Below are 24,108 nucleotides of genomic sequence, written 5' to 3'. Positions count from 1 at the left end.
TACAGCAGAGCCAGTGATAGCGTCCTATACACACACATTGCAGACAGGTGGAATACAGCAGAGCCAGTGATAGCGTCCCATACACACACATTGCAGACAGGTGGAATACAGCAGAGCCAGTGATATCGTCCCATACAGACACATTGCAGACAGGTGGAATACAGCAGAGCCAGTGATAGCGTCCCATACACACACACTGCAGACAGGTGGAATACAGCAGAGCCAGTGATAGCGTTCCATACACACACATTGCAGACAGGTGGAATACAGCAGAGCCAGTGATAGCGTCCCATACACACACACTGCAGACAGGTGGAATACAGCAGAGCCAGTGATAGCGTCCTATACACACACACTGCAGACAGGTGGAATACAGCAGAGCCAGTGATAGCGTCCCATACACACACACTGCAGACAGGTGGAATACAGCAGAGCCAGTGATAGCGTCCTATACACACACATTGCAGACAGGTGGAATACAGCAGAGCCAGTGATAGCGTCCCATACACACACTGCAGACAGGTGGAATACAGCAGAGCCAGTGATAGCGTCCCATACACACACACTGCAGACAGGTGGAATACAGCAGAGCCAGTGATAGCGTCCCATACACACACATTGCAGACAGGTGGAATACAGCAGAGCCAGTGATAGCGTCCCATACACACACATTGCAGACAGGTGGAATACAGCAGAGCCAGTGATAGCGTCCTATACACACACACTGCAGACAGGTGGAATACAGCAGAGCCAGTGATAGCGTCCCATACACACACTGCAGACAGGTGGAATACAGCAGAGCCAGTGATATCGTCCCATACACACACACTGCAGACAGGTGGAATACAGCAGAGCCAGTGATAGCGTCCCATACACACACATTGCAGACAGGTGGAATACAGCAGAGCCAGTGATAGCGTCCCATACACACACATTGCAGACAGGTGGAATACAGCAGAGCCAGTGATAGCGTCCCATATACACACATTGCAGACAGGTGGAATACAGCAGAGCCAGTGATAGCGTCCTATACACACACACATTGCAGACAGGTGGAATACAGCAGAGCCAGTGATAGCGTCCTATACACACACATTGCAGACAGGTGGAATACAGCAGAGCCAGTGATAGCGTCCTATACACACACACTGCAGACAGGTGGAATACAGCAGAGCCAGTGATAGCGTCCCATACACACACATTGCAGACAGGTGGAATACAGCAGAGCCAGTGATAGCGTCCTATACACACACACTGCAGACAGGTGGAATACAGCAGAGCCAGTGATAGCGTCCCATACACACACATTGCAGACAGGTGGAATACAGCAGAGCCAGTGATAGCGTCCCATACACACACACTGCAGACAGGTGGAATACAGCAGAGCCAGTGATAGCGTCCCATACACACACACTGCAGACAGGTGGAATACAGCAGAGCCAGTGATAGCGTCCCATACACACACATTGCAGACAGGTGGAATACAGCAGAGCCAGTGATAGCGTCCCATACACACACACTGCAGACAGGTGGAATACAGCAGAGCCAGTGATAGCGTCCCATACACACACACTGCAGACAGGTGGAATACAGCAGAGCCAGTCATAGCGTCCTATACACACACACTGCAGACAGGTGGAATACAGCAGAGCCAGTCATAGCATCCTATACACACACACTGCAGACAGGTGGAATACAGCAGAGCCAGTCATAGCGTCCTATACACACACATTGCAGACAGGTGGAATACAGCAGAGCCAGTGATAGCGTCCCATACACACACATTGCAGACAGGTGGAATACAGCAGAGCCAGTGATAACGTCCCATATACACACATTGCAGACAGGTGGAATACAGCAGAGCCAGTGATAGCGTCCTATACACACACATTGCAGACAGGTGGAATACAGCAGAGCCAGTGATAGCGTCCCATACACACACACTGCAGACAGGTGGAATACAGCAGAGCCAGTGATAGCGTCCCATACACACACACATTGCAGAAAGGTGGAATACAGCAGAGCCAGTGATAGCGTCCCATACACACACACTGCAGACAGGTGGAATACAGCAGAGCCAGTGATAGCGTCCCATACACACACATTGCAGACAGGTGGAATACAGCAGAGCCAGTGATAGCGTCCCATACACACACATTGCAGACAGGTGGAATACAGCAGAGCCAGTGATAGCGTCCCATACACACACACTGCAGACAGGTGGAATACAGCAGAGCCAGTGATAGCGTCCCATACACACACACTGCAGACAGGTGGAATACAGCAGAGCCAGTGATAGCGTCCCATACACACACATTGCAGACAGGTGGAATACAGCAGAGCCAGTGATAGCGTCCCATACACACACACTGCAGACAGGTGGAATACAGCAGAGCCAGTGATAGCGTCCCATACACACACACTGCAGACAGGTGGAATACAGCAGAGCCAGTGATAGCGTCCCATACACACACACTGCAGACAGGTGGAATACAGCAGAGCCAGTGATAGCGTCCCATACACACACACTGCAGACAGGTGGAATACAGCAGAGCCAGTGATAGCGTCCCATACACACACACTGCAGACAGGTGGAATACAGCAGAGCCAGTGATAGCGTCCCATACACACACATTGCAGATAGGTGGAATACAGCAGAGCCAGTGATAGCGTCCCATACACACACATTGCAGACAGGTGGAATACAGCAGAGCCAGTGACAGCGTCCCATACACACACATTGCAGACAGGTGGAATACAGCAGAGCCAGTGACAGCGTCCCATACACACACATTGCAGACAGGTGGAATACAGCAGAGCCAGTGATAGCGTCCCATACACACACATTGCAGACAGGTGGAATACAGCAGAGCCAGTGATAGCGTCCCATACACACACATTGCAGACAGGTGGAATATAGCAGAGCCAGTGATAGCGTTCCATACACACACACGGCAGACAGGTGGAATACAGCAGAGCCAGTGATAGCGTCCCATACACACACATTGCAGACAGGTGGAATACAGCAGAGCCAGTGATAGCGTCCCATACACACACACTGCAGACAGGTGGAATACAGCAGAGCCAGTGATAACGTCCCATACACACACACGGCAGACAGGTGGAATACAGCAGAGCCAGTGATAGCGTCCCATACACACACATTGCAGACAGGTGGAATACAGCAGAGCCAGTGATAGCGTCCTATACACACACATTGCAGACAGGTGGAATACAGCAGAGCCAGTGATAGCGTCCCATACACACACATTGCAGACAGGTGGAATACAGCAGAGCCAGTGATAGCGTTCCATACACACACATTGCAGACAGGTGGAATACAGCAGAGCCAGTGATAGCGTCCCATACACACACATTGCAGACAGGTGGAATACAGCAGAGCCAGTGATAGCGTTCCATACACACACACGGCAGACAGGTGGAATACAGCAGAGCCAGTGATAGCGTCCCATACACACACATTGCAGACAGGTGGAATACAGCAGAGCCAGTGATAGCGTCCTATACACACACATTGCAGACAGGTGGAATACAGCAGAGCCAGTGATAGCGTCCCATACACACACACTGCAGACAGGTGGAATACAGCAGAGCCAGTGATAGCGTCCCATACACACACTGCAGACAGGTGGAATACAGCAGAGCCAGTGATAGCGTTCCATACACACACACGGCAGACAGGTGGAATACAGCAGAGCCAGTGATAGCGTCCCATACACACACATTGCAGACAGGTGGAATACAGCAGAGCCAGTGATAGCGTCCTATACACACACACTGCAGACAGGTGGAATACAGCAGAGCCAGTGATAGCGTCCCATACACACACTGCAGACAGGTGGAATACAGTAGAGCCAGTGATAGCGTCCCATACACACACACTGCAGACAGGTGGAATACAGCAGAGCCAGTGATAGCGTCCCATACACACACACTGCAGACAGGTGGAATACAGCAGAGCCAGTGATAGCGTCCCATACACACACATTGCAGACAGGTGGAATACAGCAGAGCCAGTGATAGCGTCCCATACACACACATTGCAGACAGGTGGAATACAGCAGAGCCAGTCATAGCGTCCCATATACACACATTGCAGACAGGTGGAATACAGCAGAGCCAGTGATAGCGTCCCATACACACACATTGCAGACAGGTGGAATACAGCAGAGCCAGTGATAGCGTTCCATACACACACATTGCAGACAGGTGGAATACAGCAGAGCCAGTGATAGCGTCCCATACACAAACATTGCAGACAGGTGGAATACAGCAGAGCCAGTGATAGCGTCCCATACACACACACATTGCAGACAGGTGGAATACAGCAGAGCCAGTGATAGCGTCCCATACACACACATTGCAGAAAGGTGGAATACAGCAGAGCCAGTAATAGCGTCCCATACAGACACATTGCAGACAGGTAGAATACAGCAGAGCCAGTGATAGCGTCCCATACACACACATTGCAGACAAGTGGAATACAGCGGAGCCAGTGATAGTGTCCTATATATACACACACTGCAGACTGGTGGAATACAGCAGAGCCAGTGATAGCGTCCCATACACACACATTGCAGACAGGTGGAATACAGCGGAGCCAGTGATAGCGTCCTATACACACACATTGCAGACAGGTGGAATACAGCAGAGCCAGTGATAGCGTCCCATACACACACATTGCAGACAGGTGGAATACAGCAGAGCCAGTGATAGCGTCCTATACACACACATTGCAGACAGGTGGAATACAGCGGAGCCAGTGATAGCGTCCCATACACACACATTGCAGACAGGTGGAATACAGCAGAGCCAGTGATAGCGTCCCATACACACACATTGCAGACAGGTGGAATACAGCAGAGCCAGTGATAGCGTCCCATACACACACATTGCAGACAGGTGGAATACAGCGGAGCCAGTGATAGCGTCCCATACACACACATTGCAGACAGGTGGAATACAGCAGAGCCAGTGATAGCGTCCCATACACACACATTGCAGACAGGTGGAATACAGCAGAGCCAGTGATAGCGTCCCATACACACACATTGCAGACAGGTGGAATACAGCGGAGCCAGTGATAGCGTCCCATACACACACATTGCAGACAGGTGGAATACAGCAGAGCCAGTGATAGCGTCCCATACACACACATTGCAGACAGGTGGAATACAGCAGAGCCAGTGATAGCGTCCTATACACACACATTGCAGACAGGTGGAATACAGCAGAGCCAGTGATAGCGTCCCATACACACACATTGCAGAGAGGTGGAATACAGCGGAGCCAGTGATAGTGTCCTATATATACACACACTGCAGACAGGTGGAATACAGCAGAGCCAGTGATAGCGTCCCATACACACACATTGCAGACAGGTGGAATACAGCGGAGCCAGTGATAGTGTCCTATATATACACACACTGCAGACAGGTGGAATACAGCAGAGCCAGTGATAGCGTCCCATACACACACATTGCAGACAGGTGGAATACAGCAGAGCCAGTGATAGCATCCTATACACACACATTGCAGACAGGTGGAATACAGCAGAGCCAGTGATAGCGTCCTATACACACACATTGCAGACAGGTGGAATACAGCAGAGCCAGTGATAGCGTCCTATACACACACATTGCAGACAGGTGGAATACAGCAGAGCCAGTGATAGCGTCCTATACACACACATTGCAGACAGGTGGAATACAGCAGAGCCAGTGATAGCGTCCCATATACACACACATTGCAGACAGGTGGAATACAGCAGAGCCAGTGATAGCGTCCCATACACATACACTGCAGACAGGTGGAATACAGCAGAGCCAGTGATAGCGTCCCATACACACACATTGCAGACAGGTGGAATACAGCAGAGCCAGTGATAGCGTCCCATACACATACATTGCAGACAGGTGGAATACAGCAGAGCCAGTGAAAGCGTCCCATACACACACATTGCAGACAGGTGGAAAACAGCAGAGCCAGTGATAGTGTCCTATATATACACACACTGCAGACAGGTGGAATACAGCAGAGCCAGTGATAGCGTCCCATATACACACACATTGCAGACAGGTGGAATACAGCAGAGCCAGTGATAGCGTCCCATACACACATTGCAGATAGGTGGAATACAGCAGAGCCAGTGATAGCGTCCCATACACACACACTGCAGACAGGTGGAATACAGCAGAGCCAGTGATAGCGTCCTATACACACACATTGCAGACAGGTGGAATACAGCAGAGCCAGTGATAGCGTCCCATACACACACACTGCAGACAGGTGGAATACAGCAGAGCCAGTGATAGCGTCCCATACACACACATTGCAGACAGGTGGAATACAGCAGAGCCAGTGATAGCGTCCCATACACACACATTGCAGACAGGTGGAATACAGCAGAGCCAGTGATAGCGTCCCATACACACACATTGCAGACAGGTGGAATACAGCAGAGCCAGTGATAGCGTCCCATACGCACACATTGCAGACAGGTGGAATACAGCAGAGCCAGTGATAGCGTCCCATACACACACATTGCAGACAGGTGGAATACAGCAGAGCCAGTGATAGCGTCCCATACACACACATTGCAGACAGGTGGAATACAGCAGAGCCAGTGATAGCGTCCCATACACACACATTGCAGACAGGTGGAATACAGCAGAGCCAGTGATAGTGTCCTATATATACACACTGCAGACAGGTGGAATACAGCAGAGCCAGTGATAGCGTCCAATACACACACATTGCAGACAGGTGGAATACAGCAGAGCCAGTGATAGCGTCCCATAAACACACATTGCAGACAGGTGGAATACAGCAGAGCCAGTGATAGCGTCCCATACACACACACTGCAGACAGGTGGAATACAGCGGAGCCAGTGATAGTGTCCTATATATACACACACTGCAGACAGGTGGAATACAGCAGAGCCAGTGATAGCGTCCCATACACACACACTGCAGACAGGTGGAATACAGCAGAGCCAGTGATAGCGTCCCATACACACACATTGCAGACAGGTGGAATACAGCAGAGCCAGTGATAGCGTCCCATACACACACATTGCAGACAGGTGGAATACAGCAGAGCCAGTGATAGCGTCCCATACACACACATTGCAGACAGGTGGAATACAGCAGAGCCAGTGATAGCGTCCCATACAGACACATTGCAGACAGGTGGAATACAGCAGAGCCAGTGATAGCGTCCTATACACACACATTGCAGACAGGTGGAATACAGCAGAGCCAGTGATAGCGTCCCATACACACACACTGCAGACAGGTGGAATACAGCAGAGCCAGTGATAGCGTCCTATACACACACACTGCAGACAGGTGGAATACAGCAGAGCCAGTGATAGCGTCCTATACACACACATTGCAGACAGGTGGAATACAGCAGAGCCAGTGATAGCGTCCCATACACACACAAGGCAGACAGGTGGAATACAGCAGAGCCAGTGATAGCGTCCCATACACACACATTGCAGACAGGTGGAATACAGCAGAGCCAGTGATAGCGTCCCATACACACACACTGCAGACAGGTGGAATACAGCAGAGCCAGTAATAGCGTCCCATACAGACACATTGCAGACAGGTGGAATACAGCAGAGCCAGTGATAGCGTCCCATACACACACATTGCAGACAGGTGGAATACAGCAGAGCCAGTGATAGCGTCCCATACACACACATTGCAGACAGGTGGAATACAGCAGAGCCAGTGATAGCGTCCCATACACACACATTGCAGACAGGTGGAATACAGCAGAGCCAGTGATAGCGTCCCATACACACACATTGCAGACAGGTGGAATACAGCAGAGCCAGTGATAGCGTCCCATACACACACATTGCAGACAGGTGGAATACAGCAGAGCCAGTGATAGCGTCCCATACACACACACTGCAGACAGGTGGAATACAGCAGCGCCAGTGATAGCGTCCCATACACACACACTGCAGACAGGTGGAATACAGCAGCGCCAGTGATAGCGTCCTATACACAAACATTGCAGACAGGTGGAATACAGCAGAGCCAGTGATAGCGTCCCATACACACACACTGCAGACAGGTGGAATACAGCAGAGCCAGTGATAGCGTCCCATACACACACACTGCAGACAGGTGGAATACAGCAGAGCCAGTGATAGCGTTCCATACACACACATTGCAGACAGGTGGAATACAGCAGAGCCAGTGATAGCGTCCCATACACACACATTGCAGACAGGTGGAATACAGCAGAGCCAGTGATAGCGTCCCATACACACACATTGCAGACAGGTGGAATACAGCAGAGCCAGTGATAGCGTCCTATACACACACATTGCAGACAGGTGGAATACAGCAGAGCCAGTGATAGCGTCCCATATACACACACACTGCAGACAGGTGGAATACAGCAGAGCCAGTGATAGCGTCCCATACACACACACACTGCAGACAGGTGGAATACAGCAGAGCCAGTGATAGCGTCCCATACACACACATTGCAGACAGGTGGAATACAGCAGAGCCAGTGATAGCGTCCCATACACACACATTGCAGACAGGTGGAATACAGCAGAGCCAGTGATAGCGTCCCATACACACACATTGCAGACAGGTGGAATACAGCAGAGCCAGTGATAGCGTCCCATACACACACATTGCAGACAGGTGGAATACAGCAGAGCCAGTGATAGCGTCCCATACACAGACATTGCAGACAGGTGGAATACAGCAGAGCCAGTGATAGCGTCCCATATACACACACTGCAGACAGGTGGAATACAGCAGAGCCAGTGATAACGTCCCATACACACACACTGCAGACAGGTGGAATACAGCAGAGCCAGTGATAGCGTCCCATACACACACACTGCAGACAGGTGGAATACAGCAGAGCCAGTGATAGCGTCCCATACACACACACTGCAGACAGGTGGAATACAGCAGAGCCAGTGATAGCGTCCCATACACACACACTGCAGACAGGTGGAATACAGCAGAGCCAGTGATAGCGTCCCATACACACACACTGCAGACAGGTGGAATACAGCAGAGCCAGTGATAGCGTCCCATACACACACACTGCAGACAGGTGGAATACAGCAGAGCCAGTGATAGCGTCCTATACACACACATTGCAGACAGGTGGAATACAGCAGAGCCAGTGATAGCGTCCCATACACACACACTGCAGACAGGTGGAATACAGCAGAGCCAGTGATAGCGTCCCATACACACACATTGCAGACAGGTGGAATACAGCAGAGCCAGTGATAGTGTCCCATACACACACATTGCAGACAGGTGGAATACAGCAGAGCCAGTGATAGCGTCCCATACACACACATTGCAGACAGGTGGAATACAGCAGAGCCAGTGATAGCGTCCCATACACACACATTGCAGACAGGTGGAATACAGCAGAGCCAGTGATAGCGTCCCATACACACACACTGCAGACAGGTGGAATACAGCAGAGCCAGTGATAGCGTCCCATACACACACATTGCAGACAGGTGGAATACAGCAGAGCCAGTGATAGCGTCCCATACACACACACTGCAGACAGGTGGAATACAGCAGAGCCAGTGATAGCGTCCTATACACACACATTGCAGACAGGTGGAATACAGCAGAGCCAGTGATAGCGTCCTATACACACACACACTGCAGACAGGTGGAATACAGCAGAGCCAGTGATAGCGTCCTATACACACACACTGCAGACAGGTGGAATACAGCAGAGCCAGTGATAGCGTCCTATACACACACTGCAGACAGGTGGAATACAGCAGAGCCAGTGATAGCGTCCCATACACACACACTGCAGACAGGTGGAATACAGCAGAGCCAGTGATAGTGTCCTATATATACACACTGCAGACAGGTGGAATACAGCAGAGCCAGTGATAGCGTCCCATACACACACATTGCAGACAGGTGGAATACAGCAGAGCCAGTGATAGCGTCCCATACACACACATTGCAGACAGGTGGAATACAGCAGAGCCAGTGATAGCGTCCCATACACACACATTGCAGACAGGTGGAATACAGCAGAGCCAGTGATAGCGTCCCATACACACACACTGCAGACAGGTGGAATACAGCGGAGCCAGTGATAGTGTCCTATATATACACACACTGCAGACAGGTGGAATACAGCAGAGCCAGTGATAGCGTCCCATACACACACACTGCAGACAGGTGGAATACAGCAGAGCCAGTGATAGCGTCCCATACACACACATTGCAGACAGGTGGAATACAGCAGAGCCAGTGATAGCGTCCCATACACACACATTGCAGACAGGTGGAATACAGCAGAGCCAGTGATAGCGTCCCATACACACACATTGCAGACAGGTGGAATACAGCAGAGCCAGTGATAGCGTCCCATACACACACACTGCAGACAGGTGGAATACAGCAGAGCCAGTGATAGCGTCCCATATACACACACATTGCAGACAGGTGGAATACAGCAGAGCCAGTGATAGCGTCCCATACACACACACTGCAGACAGGTGGAATACAGCAGAGCCAGTGATAGCGTCCTATACACACACACTGCAGACAGGTGGAATACAGCAGAGCCAGTGATAGCGTCCTATACACACACATTGCAGACAGGTGGAATACAGCAGAGCCAGTGATAGCGTCCCATACACACACATTGCAGACAGGTGGAATACAGCAGAGCCAGTGATAGCGTCCCATACACACACACTGCAGACAGGTGGAATACAGCAGAGCCAGTGATAGCGTCCCATACACACACATTGCAGACAGGTGGAATACAGCAGAGCCAGTGATAGCGTCCCATACACACACACGGCAGACAGGTGGAATACAGCAGAGCCAGTGATAGCGTCCCATACACACACATTGCAGACAGGTGGAATACAGCAGAGCCAGTGATAGCGTCCCATACACACACACTGCAGACAGGTGGAATACAGCAGAGCCAGTGATAGCGTCCCATACACATACACTGCAGACAGGTGGAATACAGCAGCGCCAGTGATAGCGTCCTATACACACACATTGCAGACAGGTGGAATACAGCAGAGCCAGTGATAGCGTCCCATACACACACTGCAGACAGGTGGAATACAGCAGAGCCAGTGATAGCGTCCTATACACACACACTGCAGACAGGTGGAATACAGCAGAGCCAGTGATAGCGTCCCATACACACACACTGCAGACAGGTGGAATACAGCAGAGCCAGTGATAGCGTCCTATACACACACATTGCAGACAGGTGGAATACAGCAGAGCCAGTGATAGCGTCCCATACACACACATTGCAGACAGGTGGAATACAGCAGAGCCAGTGATAGCGTCCCATACACACACATTGCAGACAGGTGGAATACAGCAGAGCCAGTGATAGCGTCCTATACACACACACTGCAGACAGGTGGAATACAGCAGAGCCAGTGATAGTGTCCAATACACACACACACTGCAGACAGGTGGAATACAGCAGAGCCAGTGATAGCGTCCCATACACACACACTGCAGACAGGTGGAATACAGCAGAGCCAGTGATAGCGTCCCATACACACACATTGCAGACAGGTGGAATACAGCAGAGCCAGTGATAGCGTCCCATACACACACATTGCAGACAGGTGGAATACAGCAGAGCCAGTGATAGCGTCCCATACACACACACTGCAGACAGGTGGAATACAGCAGAGGCAGTGATAGCGTCCCATACACACACACTGCAGACAGGTGGAATACAGCAGAGCCAGTGATAGCGTCCCATACACACACACTGCAGACAGGTGGAATACAGCTGAGCCAGTGATAGCGTCCCATACACACACACTGCAGACAGGTGGAATACAGCAGAGCCAGTGATAGCGTCCCATACACACATTGCAGATAGGTGGAATACAGCAGAGCCAGTGATAGCGTCCTATACACACACATTGCAGACAGGTGGAATACAGCAGAGCCAGTGATAGCGTCCCATACACACATTGCAGATAGGTGGAATACAGCAGAGCCAGTGATAGCGTCCCATACACACACATTGCAGACAGGTGGAATACAGCAGAGCCAGTGATAGCGTCCCATACACACACATTGCAGACAGGTGGAATACAGCAGAGCCAGTGATAGCGTCCTATACACACACACTGCAGACAGGTGGAATACAGCAGAGCCAGTGATAGCGTCCCATACACACACATTGCAGACAGGTGGAATACAGCAGAGCCAGTGATAGCGTCCCATACACACACACTGCAGACAGGTGGAATACAGCAGAGCCAGTGATAGCGTCCTATACACACACATTGCAGACAGGTGGAATACAGCAGAGCCACTGATAGTGTCCTATACACACACACTGCAGACAGGTGGAATACAGCAGAGCCAGTGATAGCGTCCCATACACACACACTGCAGACAGGTGGAATTCAGCAGAGCCAGTGATAGCGTCCCATACACACACACTGCAGACAGGTGGAATACAGCAGAGCCAGTGATAGCGTTCTATATACACACACTGCAGACAGGTGGAATACAGCAGAGCCAGTGATAGCGTCCCATATACACACATTGCAGACAGGTGGAATACAGCAGAGCCAGTCATAGCGTCCCATACACACACATTGCAGACAGGTGGAAAACAGCAGAGCCAGTGATAGCGTCCCATACACACACATTGCAGACAGGTGGAATACAGCAGAGCCAGTGATAGCGTCCCATACACACACATTGCAGACAGGTGGAATACAGCAGAGCCAGTGATAGCGTCCCATACACATACACTGCAGATAGGTGGAATACAGCAGAGCCAGTGATAGCGTCCCATACACACACATTGCAGACAGGTGGAATACAGCAGAGCCAGTGATAGCGTCCCATACACACATTGCAGATAGGTGGAATACAGCAGAGCCAGTGATAGCGTCCCATACACACACACTGCAGACAGGTGGAATACAGCAGAGCCAGTGATAGCGTCCTATACACACACATTGCAGACAGGTGGAATACAGCAGAGCCAGTAATAGCGTCCCATACAGACACATTGCAGACAGGTGGAATACAGCAGAGCCAGTGATAGCGTCCCATACACACACATTGCAGACAGGTGGAATACAGCAGAGCCAGTGATAGCGTCCCATACACACACATTGCAGACAGGTGGAATACAGCAGAGCCAGTCATAGCGTCCCATACACACACATTGCAGACAGGTGGAATACAGCAGAGCCAGTGATAGCGTCCCATACACACACTGCAGACAGGTGGAATACAGCAGAGCCAGTGATAGTGTCCCATACACACACATTGCAGACAGGTGGAATACAGCAGAGCCAGTGATAGCGTCCCATACACACACATTGCAGACAGGTGGAATACAGCAGAGCCAGTGATAGCGTCCCATACACACACATTGCAAACAGGTGGAATACAGCAGAGCCAGTGATAGCGTCCCATACACACACATTGCAGACAGGTGGAATACAGCAGAGCCAGTGATAGCGTCCTATACACACACATTGCAGACAGGTGGAATACAGCAGAGCCAGTGATAGCGTCCCATACACACACATTGCAGACAGGTGGAATACAGCAGAGCCAGTGATAGCGTCCCATACACACACATTGCAGACAGGTGGAATACAGCAGAGCCAGTGATAGCGTCCTATACACACACATTGCAGACAGGTGGAATACAGCAGAGCCAGTGATAGCGTCCCATACACACACATTGCAGACAGGTGGAATACAGCAGAGCCAGTGATAGCGTCCCATACACACACATTGCAGACAGGTGGAATATAGCAGAGCCAGTGATAGCGTTCCATACACACACATTGCAGACAGGTGGAATACAGCAGAGCCAGTGATAGCGTCCCATACACACACACTGCAGACAGGTGGAATACAGCAGAGTCAGTGATAGCGTCCTATACACACACTGCAGACAGGTGGAATACAGCAGAGCCAGTGATAGCGTCCCATACACACACACTGCAGACAGGTGGAATACAGCAGAGCCAGTGATAGCGTCCTATACACACACATTGCAGACAGGTGGAATACAGCAGAGCCAGTGATAGCGTCCCATACACATACATTGCAGACAGGTGGAATACAGCAGAGCCAGTGATAGCGTCCCATACACATACACTGCAGACAGGTGGAATACAGCAGAGCCAGTGATAGCGTCCCATACACACACATTGCAGACAGGTGGAATACAGCAGAGCCAGTGATAGCGTCCCATACACACACATTGCAGACAGGTGGAATACAGCAGAGCCAGTGATAGTGTCCTATATATACACACATTGCAGACAGGTGGAATACAGCAGAGCCAGTGATAGTGTCCTATACACACACTGCAGACAGGTGGAATACAGCAGAGCCAGTGATAGCGTCCTATACACACACACATTGCAGACAGGTGGAATACAGCAGAGCCAGTGATAGCGTCCTATACACACACACTGCAGACAGGTGGAATACAGCAGAGCCAGTGATAGCGTCCCATACACACACATTGCAGACAGGTGGAATACAGCAGAGTCAGTGATAGCGTCCCATACACACACATTGCAGACAGGTGGAATACAGCAGAGCCAGTGATAGCGTCCTATACACACACATTGCAGACAGGTGGAATACAGCAGAGCCAGTGATAGCGTCCCATACACACACATTGCAGACAGGTGGAATACAGCAGAGCCAGTGATAGCGTCCCATACACACACATTGCAGACAGGTGGAATACAGCAGAGCCAGTGATAGCGTCCTATACACACACTGCAGACAGGTGGAATACAGCAGAACCAGTGATAGCGTCCCATACACACACACTGCAGACAGGTGGAATACAGCAGAGCCAGTGATAGCGTCCCATACACACACATTGCAGACAGGTGGAATACAGCAGAGCCAGTGATAGCGTCCCATACACACACATTGCAGACAGGTGGAATACAGCAGAGCCAGTGATAGCGTCCTATACACACACTGCAGACAGGTGGAATACAGCAGAACCAGTGATAGCGTCCCATACACACACATTGCAGACAGGTGGAATACAGCAGAGCCAGTGATAGCGTCCCATACACACACATTGCAGACAGGTGGAATACAGCAGAGCCAGTGATAGCGTCCCATACACACACATTGCAGACAGGTGGAATACAGCAGAGCCAGTGATAGCGTCCCATACACACACATTGCAGACAGGTGGAATACAGCAGAGCCAGTGATAGTGTCCCATATACACACATTGCAGACAGGTGGAATACAGCAGAGCCAGTGATAGCGTCCTATACACACACTGCAGACAGGTGGAATACAGCAGAGCCAGTGATAGCGTCCCATACACACACACTGCAGACAGGTGGAATACAGCAGAGCCAGTGATAGCGTCCTATACACATACACTGCAGACAGGTGGAATACAGCAGAGCCAGTGATAGTGTCCCATACACACACATTGCAGACAGGTGGAATACAGCAGAGTCAGTGATAGCGTCCCATACACACACATTGCAGACAGGTGGAATACAGCAGAGCCAGTGATAGCGTCCCATACACACACACTGCAGACAGGTGGAATACAGCAGAGCCAGTGATAGCGTCCCATACAGACACATTGCAGACAGGTGGAATACAGCAGAGTCAGTGATAGCGTCCCATACACACACATTGCAGACAGGTGGAATACAGCAGAGCCAGTGATAGCGTCCCATACACACACATTGCAGACAGGTGGAATACAGCAGAGCCAGTGATAGCGTCCTATACACACACTGCAGACAGGTGGAATACAGCAGAGCCAGTGATAGCGTCCCATACACACACATTGCAGACAGGTGGAATACAGCAGAGCCAGTGATAGCGTCCCATACACACACACTGCAGACAGGTGGAATACAGCAGAGCCAGTGATAGTGTCCTATATATACACACACACTGCAGACAGGTGGAATACAGCAGAGCCAGTGATAGCGTCCTATACACACACACTGCAGACAGGTGGAATACAGCAGAGCCAGTGATAGCGTTCCATACACACACATTGCAGACAGGTGGAATACAGCAGAGCCAGTGATAGCGTCCCATACAGACACATTGCAGACAGGTGGAATACAGCAGAGCCAGTGATAGCGTCCCATACACACACATTGCAGACAGGTGGAATACAGCAGAGCCAGTGATAGCGTCCCATACACACACACTGCAGACAGGTGGAATACAGCAGAGCCAGTGATAGCGTCCCATACACACACATTGCAGACAGGTGGAATACAGCAGAGCCAGTGATAGCGTCCTATACACACACATTGCAGACAGGTGGTTACATCTTATTGGATCTCATCAGTGCAAGCCTCTGCAGGTTAGGGTGCATCACAGAAGGCGATCATTCACATCGTGCACTAATGACAAGTCCTTAACAAAAAAGCCTGACCCACCATATAGCAAGAGACCCATCCATGTCCCCCAAAGCCAGAGCGCAGACTGATTGCCGCTCAGTCCTCTTCTTTAGAGCTCTATGGGGCTGTATAAAGCAGTGGCGGATTGACAACACCCTGGTAACGCTTCTCTTCTGCACACTACCGCTGGGCTCTATGCAGCAGCGCAGGAAGCAGGGATAGAGCAGACACTGCTGCCGCAGACTCCGCATGTCCTCCCCAGCCTAGCACACAGCAAGGTGTAATGGGCTGGGGAGGGAGGCTACGCTGCTATGCAGTGACCAGCAGCAGTGAGCAGGAGGGAAGTGATACCGGGGTGCGCCCTGTCCTTCCCTCTCCCCTGGATCCACCCCTGGTATAAAGGAATTAAGGGGTCTATTTACTAAGCCTTGGATGGAGACCGAGTCAACGGATATAAAGTACCAGCCAGTCAGCTCCTGCAGGTACTTTATCTCCTTACAAGGCTTAGTAAATAGACCCCTAAGTCATCAATCACCGTCAGCTGCAGAACTACCTGGTTTCCACATTCAGGTAACAGGATGACCAAGAGGGGGCGCTATTTACATAACAGGAAAGCCAGGTTTTAGCAAGAGGACAGTAACATCACTACGTTATCAACACCTCCCTCTGTTACTGAGCAGTCACTTTCCTCTACGCCACTTACACCCCTCTCAGACTCCCAATCGCTTTCCTTCCGCTTCAGTTCCTGCAGGGCGCTAGACCAGTCAGCTGTCAGCTTGTGGATATCTTCCGCCAGAATGCCATTGGCTTCCTGCGTGCGTTCCAGGTTTTCCCTGAGTAACGAGTTCAGCGCAGCCAGACTCTCAGACCTGTAGAGGAGGACGGTTATTACCAGCATGCCGGTCTCATCATCAGTATTATCAGGCCTTGTTATCCTACGTCAGGCACATCCACCGTCCGTTACGTACTCCGAAGCTCACCTCTGCTGCTCCTCTTCCAACCTCTGCAGAGCGTTCTCCAGCTCCGATTCTCCGCGGCTCTGTGGCAGAAATACAAGACGGCATTAGGTGTCAGCAACTATGTCAAGACTAGGCGCAGATACTAAAAGCAGACCGGCCATCTGGTTCGCTAGCACACACATTACTACTTACTACAAGGCAGACACAAATAATGCTAGACACCCTGGTGACTGGCCAGCTTCAAGTCAATGTGGTTATTCCATACTGGTCCTACCAAACATCAAAAGCTCAACCAATACAGTCAGCCACCCTTTATCAACGATATCTGTCCAATGAAGTGTGATGGAGCCACCATCTGGTGCTCATCCCCACCCACCAGTGTCTACTAACATCAACTCTCCATTGCTAAGACACCCTGGTGACTGGCCAGCTTCAAGTCTATGTGTTACTCCATACTGGCCCTACCAAACGTCAAAAGCTCAACCAATACAGTCAGTCACCCTTTATCAATGATATCCGTCAAATGAAGTGTGATGGAACCGCCATCTGGTGCTCATCCCTACCAGTGTCTACTAACATCAACTCTCCATTGCTAGACACCCTGGTGACTGGCCAGCTTCAAGTCAACTGTGGTTACTCCATACTGGCCCTACCAAACATCAAAACCTCAACCAATACCGTCAGCCACCCTTTATCAATGATATCTGTCCAATGAAGTGTGATGGAACCGCCATCTGGTGCTCATCCCCACCCCACCAGTGTCTACTAACGTCAACTCTCCATTACCATAAAGAATATTAGCCACACCACAGTCTCCCTCTGCAACGTGATGCTGAACCTTATTTCCTACTATTAATGTTACGGTTACACAAGACTTTATGCAGGATCAGCATCCACATCACAAGCGTTGTCTTTTACCGTCTCTTGGACATCTTCTACTGCCAGCCCCATGCTCCGCACCCACCTTCCCTATCTCCCCCACAATGTCCGTCACCCATGAGCTGCAAGATTTCTAAAGCTTTCCTGGAGATACGTCCTTGTGACTGTCCATTGGTCAGTACCAGATTCCACTCCTGAGTCTGCTGCAGCTCCTGATAACGGTTTCTGTACTGTAGAACCTGTGAGCAGGGAAACAAATACACACACGCTTAGAACCGAAGTATACGACAACCCTGGATTTATTTATAATATTAAAAGGTCAATCCCAGACGGACAATTTATGGGTCGGACAAATAAGCCGCCTATCCATTCCCTATGAACTACAGAATTATTGTTGTAATTTATTTATATGGCGCCACAAGGGTTCCGTAGCGCTGTAATTAGGGGATACAATACACTGCACAAGTACAATGGTGGCCAAAGAAAATAGTCAAAGACAAATGTACATGTCTAACTAATTACCAGCCACAATGTACATAATGATATGAGGGGGGGGAGTGAAGCAGATACGGGAAAGCAGTGGCAGGAGAGTTGTGAGGTTAGAACATAGAGTAGTATGAGCTGCCTCAGCCCCCAACACCTCTTATAAAGAAAATATTAGGCTACAGATACTGTTGGCTTATTGCATTGCTGAAACATTGTTGCTGCAATCCTGCAGAGAAGCAGATAAGTATAATTCCTCTTTATCAGCCATGAGGTGTATTTCATGGGTCTTCCACCCTGGCCCTCCAGCTGCTGTGGAACAACACATCCCAGCATACCCTGCCACAGATTTGCTAATAAGGCATGCTAAAACTGAGGCAGGGCATGCTGGTAAGCATGGGCGCCGATTCCGTGGGTGCTCGAGGGCCCGAGCACCCACGGAAAATGATAAGCACCCACCAAGTCCAGGCACTACTTGTGTGGGTGGCTGGCAGCCCACCCGTCTTCATCCTCCGGCCGGCTCGCGATGTGACGCGCCGATGTCACACCGCGCTCTCTCCCGCTCGCCTGCCCACCCGCCCTGCGCTGTCCTCCCGCCCACCCATGCGCTGTCCTCACACCCGCAGGCGGGCTGGCTCGCGATGTGACATCACACGCGCTGCCTCCTACCCGCCCTGCGCTGTCCGCACGCCCTGTGCTGTCCTCCTGCCCGCCAACACACATGAAGAACTTCTGCGGTTGAAGGGACTGACTGAGCCATAAATCGGTACCTCTGTGCCTGTGCACCCACATTTAGTAATAATGTTGTTTTTACCACTCACCTTTTTCTCTATCTGTTCAAGTGGCCCAAAACAAAGTAAAGAATTTGCTAATAGCAAATCAGTCCTCACAGATGTCCTCAGAATGTGCTGCTGGTGTCTATTCACTTGAAACAAAACGATGCCTCGATTGGGGTTTATCTGTGGGGAGGGCTGCTGAGGTCAGTACCTCAACTAGCATTACACACCCATGGCAATGATTATTACCCCTGGCAATGAGCATTACCCCTGGCAACGGGCATGGATCCCAGAGAATGAAACCCCTGGCAACGAGCAAGACACCCAGCGCATGAAACCCCTGGCAGCGAGCATGACACCCAGCGTATGAAACCCCTGGCAACAAGCGTGACACCCAGCGCATGAAACCCCTGGCAATGAGCGTGACACCCAGCACATGAAACCCCTGGCAACAAGCGTGACACCCAGCGCATGAAACCCCTGGCAACGAGCGTGACACCCAGCGCATGACACCCTTGGCAACGAGCATGACACCCAGCGCATGACACCCTTGGCAACGAGCATGACACCCAGCGCATAAAGCCCCTGGCAACGAGCATGGAACCCAGAGCATGAAACTCCTGGCAACGAGCGTGACACCCAGCACATGAAACCCCTGGCAACTAGCATGACACCCAGCGCATGAAACTCCTGGCAGCGAGCGCGAGCGTGACACCCAGCGCATGAAACCCCTGGCAACGAGCGTGACACCCAGCGCATGAAACCCCTGGCAACGAGCGTGACACCCAGTGCATGAAACCCCTGGCAACGAGCGTAACACCCAGTGCATGAAACCCCTGGCAACGAGCGTGACACCCAGCGCATGAAACCCCTGGCAACGAGCGTGACACCCAGCGCATGAAACCCCTGGCAACTAGCATGACACCCAGCGCATGAAACCCCTGGCAACGAGCATGACACCCAGCGCATGAAACCCCTGGCAACGAGCATGACACCCAGCGCATGAAACCCCTGGCAACGAACATGACACCCAGCACGTGAAACCCCTGGCAACGAGCAGGTAATTAAAAATAAGATTTTACTTACCGATAAATCTATTTCTCGTAGTCCGTAGTGGATGCTGGGGACTCCGTCAGGACCATGGGGATTAGCGGCTCCGCAGGAGACAGGGCACAAAAATAAAGCTTTAGGATCAGGTGGTGTGCACTGGCTCCTCCCCCTATGACCCTCCTCCAAGCCTCAGTTAGGATACTGTGCCCGGACGAGCGTACACAATAAGGAAGGATTTTGAATCCCGGGTAAGACTCATACCAGCCACACCAATCACACCGTACAACTTGTGATCTGAACCCAGTTAACAGTATGACAACGTAGGAGCCTCTGAACAGACGGCTCACAACAATAACAACCCGATTTTTTGGTAACAATAACTATGTACAAGTATTGCAGACAATCCGCACTTGGGATGGGCGCCCAGCATCCACTACGGACTACGAGAAATAGATTTATCGGTAAGTAAAATCTTATTTTCTCTAACGTCCTAGTGGATGCTGGGGACTCCGTCAGGACCATGGGGATTATACCAAAGCTCCCAAACGGGCGGGAGAGTGCGGATGACTCTGCAGCACCGAATGAGAGAACTCCAGGTCCTCTTTAGCCAGGGTATCAAATTTGTAGAATTTTACAAACGTGTTCTCCCCCGACCACGTAGCTGCTCGGCAGAGTTGTAATGCCGAGACCCCTCGGGCAGCCGCCCAGGATGAGCCCACCTTCCTTGTGGAATGGGCCTTGACAGATTTAGGCTGTGGCAGGCCTGCCACAGAATGTGCAAGTTGAATTGTGCTACAAATCGAACGAGCAATCGTCTGCTTAGAAGCAGGAGCACCCAGCTTGTTGGGTGCATACAGTATAAACAGCGAGTCAGATTTTCTGACTCCAGCCGTCCTTGAAATATATATTTTCAATGCCCTGACAACGTCCAGCAACTTGGAATCCTCCAAATCGCTAGTAGCCGCAGGCACCACAATAGGCTGGTTCAGGTGAAACGCTGACACCACCTTAGGCAGAAAATGAGGACGCGTCCGCAGTTCTGCCCTGTCCGAATGGAAAATCAGATATGGGCTTTTATACGATAAAGCCGCCAATTCTGACACTCTCCTGGCTGAAGCCAGGGCCAGTAGCATGGTTACTTTCCATGTAAGATATTTCAAATCCGCCGATTTGAGTGGCTCAAACCAATGGAATTTGAGAAAATCCAAAACTACATTAAGGTCCCACGGAGCCACTGGGGGCACAACCGGGGGCTGTATATGTAGTACTCCTTTTACAAAAGTCTGGACTTCAGGAACTGAAGCCAATTCTTTCTGGAAGAAAATCGACAGGGCCGAAATTTGAACCTTAATGGACCCCAACTTGAGGCCCATAGACAATCCTGTTTGCAGGAAATGTAGGAATCGACCCAATTGAAATTCCTCCGTGGGGGCCTTCCTGGCCTCACACCACGCAACATATTTTCTCCAAATGCGGTGATAATGTTGTGCAGTCACCTCCTTCCTGGCTTTTACCAGTGTAGGAATGACCTCTTCCGGAATGCCTTTTTCCCTTAGAATTCGGCGTTCAACCGCCATGCCGTCAAACGCAGCCGCGGTAAGTCTTGGAATAGACACGGTCCCTGCTGAAGCAGGTCCCGTCTTAGAGGTAGAGGCCACGGATCTTCCGTGAGCATCTCCTGAAGTTCCGGGTACCAAGTTCTTCTTGGCCAATCCGGAGCCACGAGTATCGTTCTTACTCCCCTTTGCCGTATAATTCTCAGTACTTTTGGTATGAGAGGCAGAGGAGGAAACACATACACTGACTGGAACACCCACGGCGTTACCAGAGCGTCCACAGCTATTGCCTGAGGGTCTCTTGACCTGGCGCAATACCTGTCCAGTTTTTTGTTGAGGCGAGACGCCATCATGTCCACCTTTGGTTTTTCCCAACGGTTCACAATCATGTGGAAGACTTCTGGATGAAGTCCCCACTCTCCCGGGTGTAGATAGTGTCTGCTGAGGAAGTCTGCTTCCCAGTTGTCCACTCCCGGAATGAACACTGCTGACAGTGCTATCACATGATCTTCCGCCCAGCGAAGAATCCTTGCAGCTTCTGCCATTGCTCTCCTGCTTCTTGTGCCGCCCTGTCTGTTTACGTGGGCGACTGCCGTGATGTTGTCCGACTGGATCAACACCGGCTGACCCTGAAGCAGGGGTTTTGCCAGGCTTAGAGCATTGTAAATCGCTCTTAGCTCCAGTATATTTATGTGAAGAGACATCTCCAGGTTTGACCATACTCCCTGGAATTTTCTTCCCTGTGTGACCGCTCCCCAGCCTCTCAGACTGGCATCCGTGGTCACCAGGACCCAGTCCTGTATGCCGAATCTGCGGCCCTCTAACAGATGAGCACTCTGCAACCACCACAGAAGAGACATTCTTGTCCGTGGCGACAAGGTTATCCGCTGATGCATCTGCAGATGCGATCCGGACCATTTGTCCAGCAGATCCCACTGAAAAGTTCGTGCGTGGAATCTGCCGAATGGAATCGCTTCGTAAGAAGCCACCATCTTTCCCAGGACTCTTGTGCATTGATGCACAGACACTTTCCCTGGTTTTAGGAGGTTCCTGACAAGTTCGGATAACTCCTTGGCTTTCTCCTCCGGAAGAAACACCTTTTTCTGAACCGTGTCCAGCATCATTCCCAGGAACAGCAGACGTGTCGTCGGGGTCAATTGAGATTTTGGAAAATTCAGAATCCACCCGTGCTGTTGCAGCACTATTTGGGTTAGTGCTACTACGTCCCCCAGCTGTTCCCTGGACCTTGCCCTTATCAGGAGATCGTCCAAGTAAGGGATAATTAATACGCCTTTTCTTCGTAGAAGAAACATCATTTCGGCCATTACCTTGGTAAAGACCCGAGGTGCCGTGGACAATCCAAACGGCAGCGTCTGAAACTGATAATGACAGTTTTGCACCACGAACCTGAGGTACCCTTGATGTGAAGGGCAAATTGGGACATGCAGGTAAGCATCCTTGATGTCCAGGGACACCATAAAGTCCCCTTCTTCCAGATTCGCTATCACTGCTCTGAGTGACACCATCTTGAACTTGAATTTTTGTATGTACAGGTTCAAAGATTTCAGATTTAGAATAGGTCTTACCGAGCCGTCCGGCTTCGGTACCACAAATAGTGTGGAATAATACCCCTTTCCCTGTTGTAGGAGGGGTACCTTGACTATCACCTGCTGAGAATACAGCTTGTGAATGGCTTCCAATACCGTCGCCCTGTCTGAGGGAGACGTTGGCAGAGCAGACTTTAGGAACCGGCGAGGGGGAGACTTCTCGAATTCCAACCTGTAACCCTGAGATATTATCTGCAGGATCCAGGGGTCCACCTGTGAGTGAGCCCACTGTGCGCTGAAATTCTTGAGTCGACCCCCCACCGCCCCTGAGTCCGCTTGTAAAGCCCCAACGTCATGCTGAGGGCTTTGCAGAAGCCGGGGGGGGCTTCTGCTCCTGGGAA

General features: G+C 50.9%; 1 protein-coding gene across 1 annotated transcript in view; it reads right to left on the bottom strand.

The window, feature by feature from the left end:
* LOC135056852 (centrosome-associated protein CEP250-like) overlaps window positions 1–24,108 on the bottom strand; it is a 140,250-nt gene that overhangs the window by 40,278 nt on the left and 75,864 nt on the right. Inside the window, exons 3-5 of the mRNA XM_063962521.1 lie at window positions 18,478–18,534; window positions 17,438–17,496; window positions 17,161–17,326 (exon numbers count right to left, since the gene is read on the bottom strand). Of these exons, the coding sequence (XP_063818591.1) occupies window positions 17,161–17,326; window positions 17,438–17,496; window positions 18,478–18,534 (282 nt within the window). The remainder of the gene's footprint in view (window positions 1–17,160; window positions 17,327–17,437; window positions 17,497–18,477; window positions 18,535–24,108) is intronic.

Source organism: Pseudophryne corroboree, chromosome 3, assembly GCF_028390025.1.
Source record: "Pseudophryne corroboree isolate aPseCor3 chromosome 3, aPseCor3.hap2, whole genome shotgun sequence".
NCBI classification, from domain to species: domain Eukaryota; kingdom Metazoa; phylum Chordata; class Amphibia; order Anura; family Myobatrachidae; genus Pseudophryne; species Pseudophryne corroboree.
The sequence above is the reverse complement of the archived record's forward strand: the minus strand, read 5'-3'. Positions and strand labels throughout refer to the sequence as shown.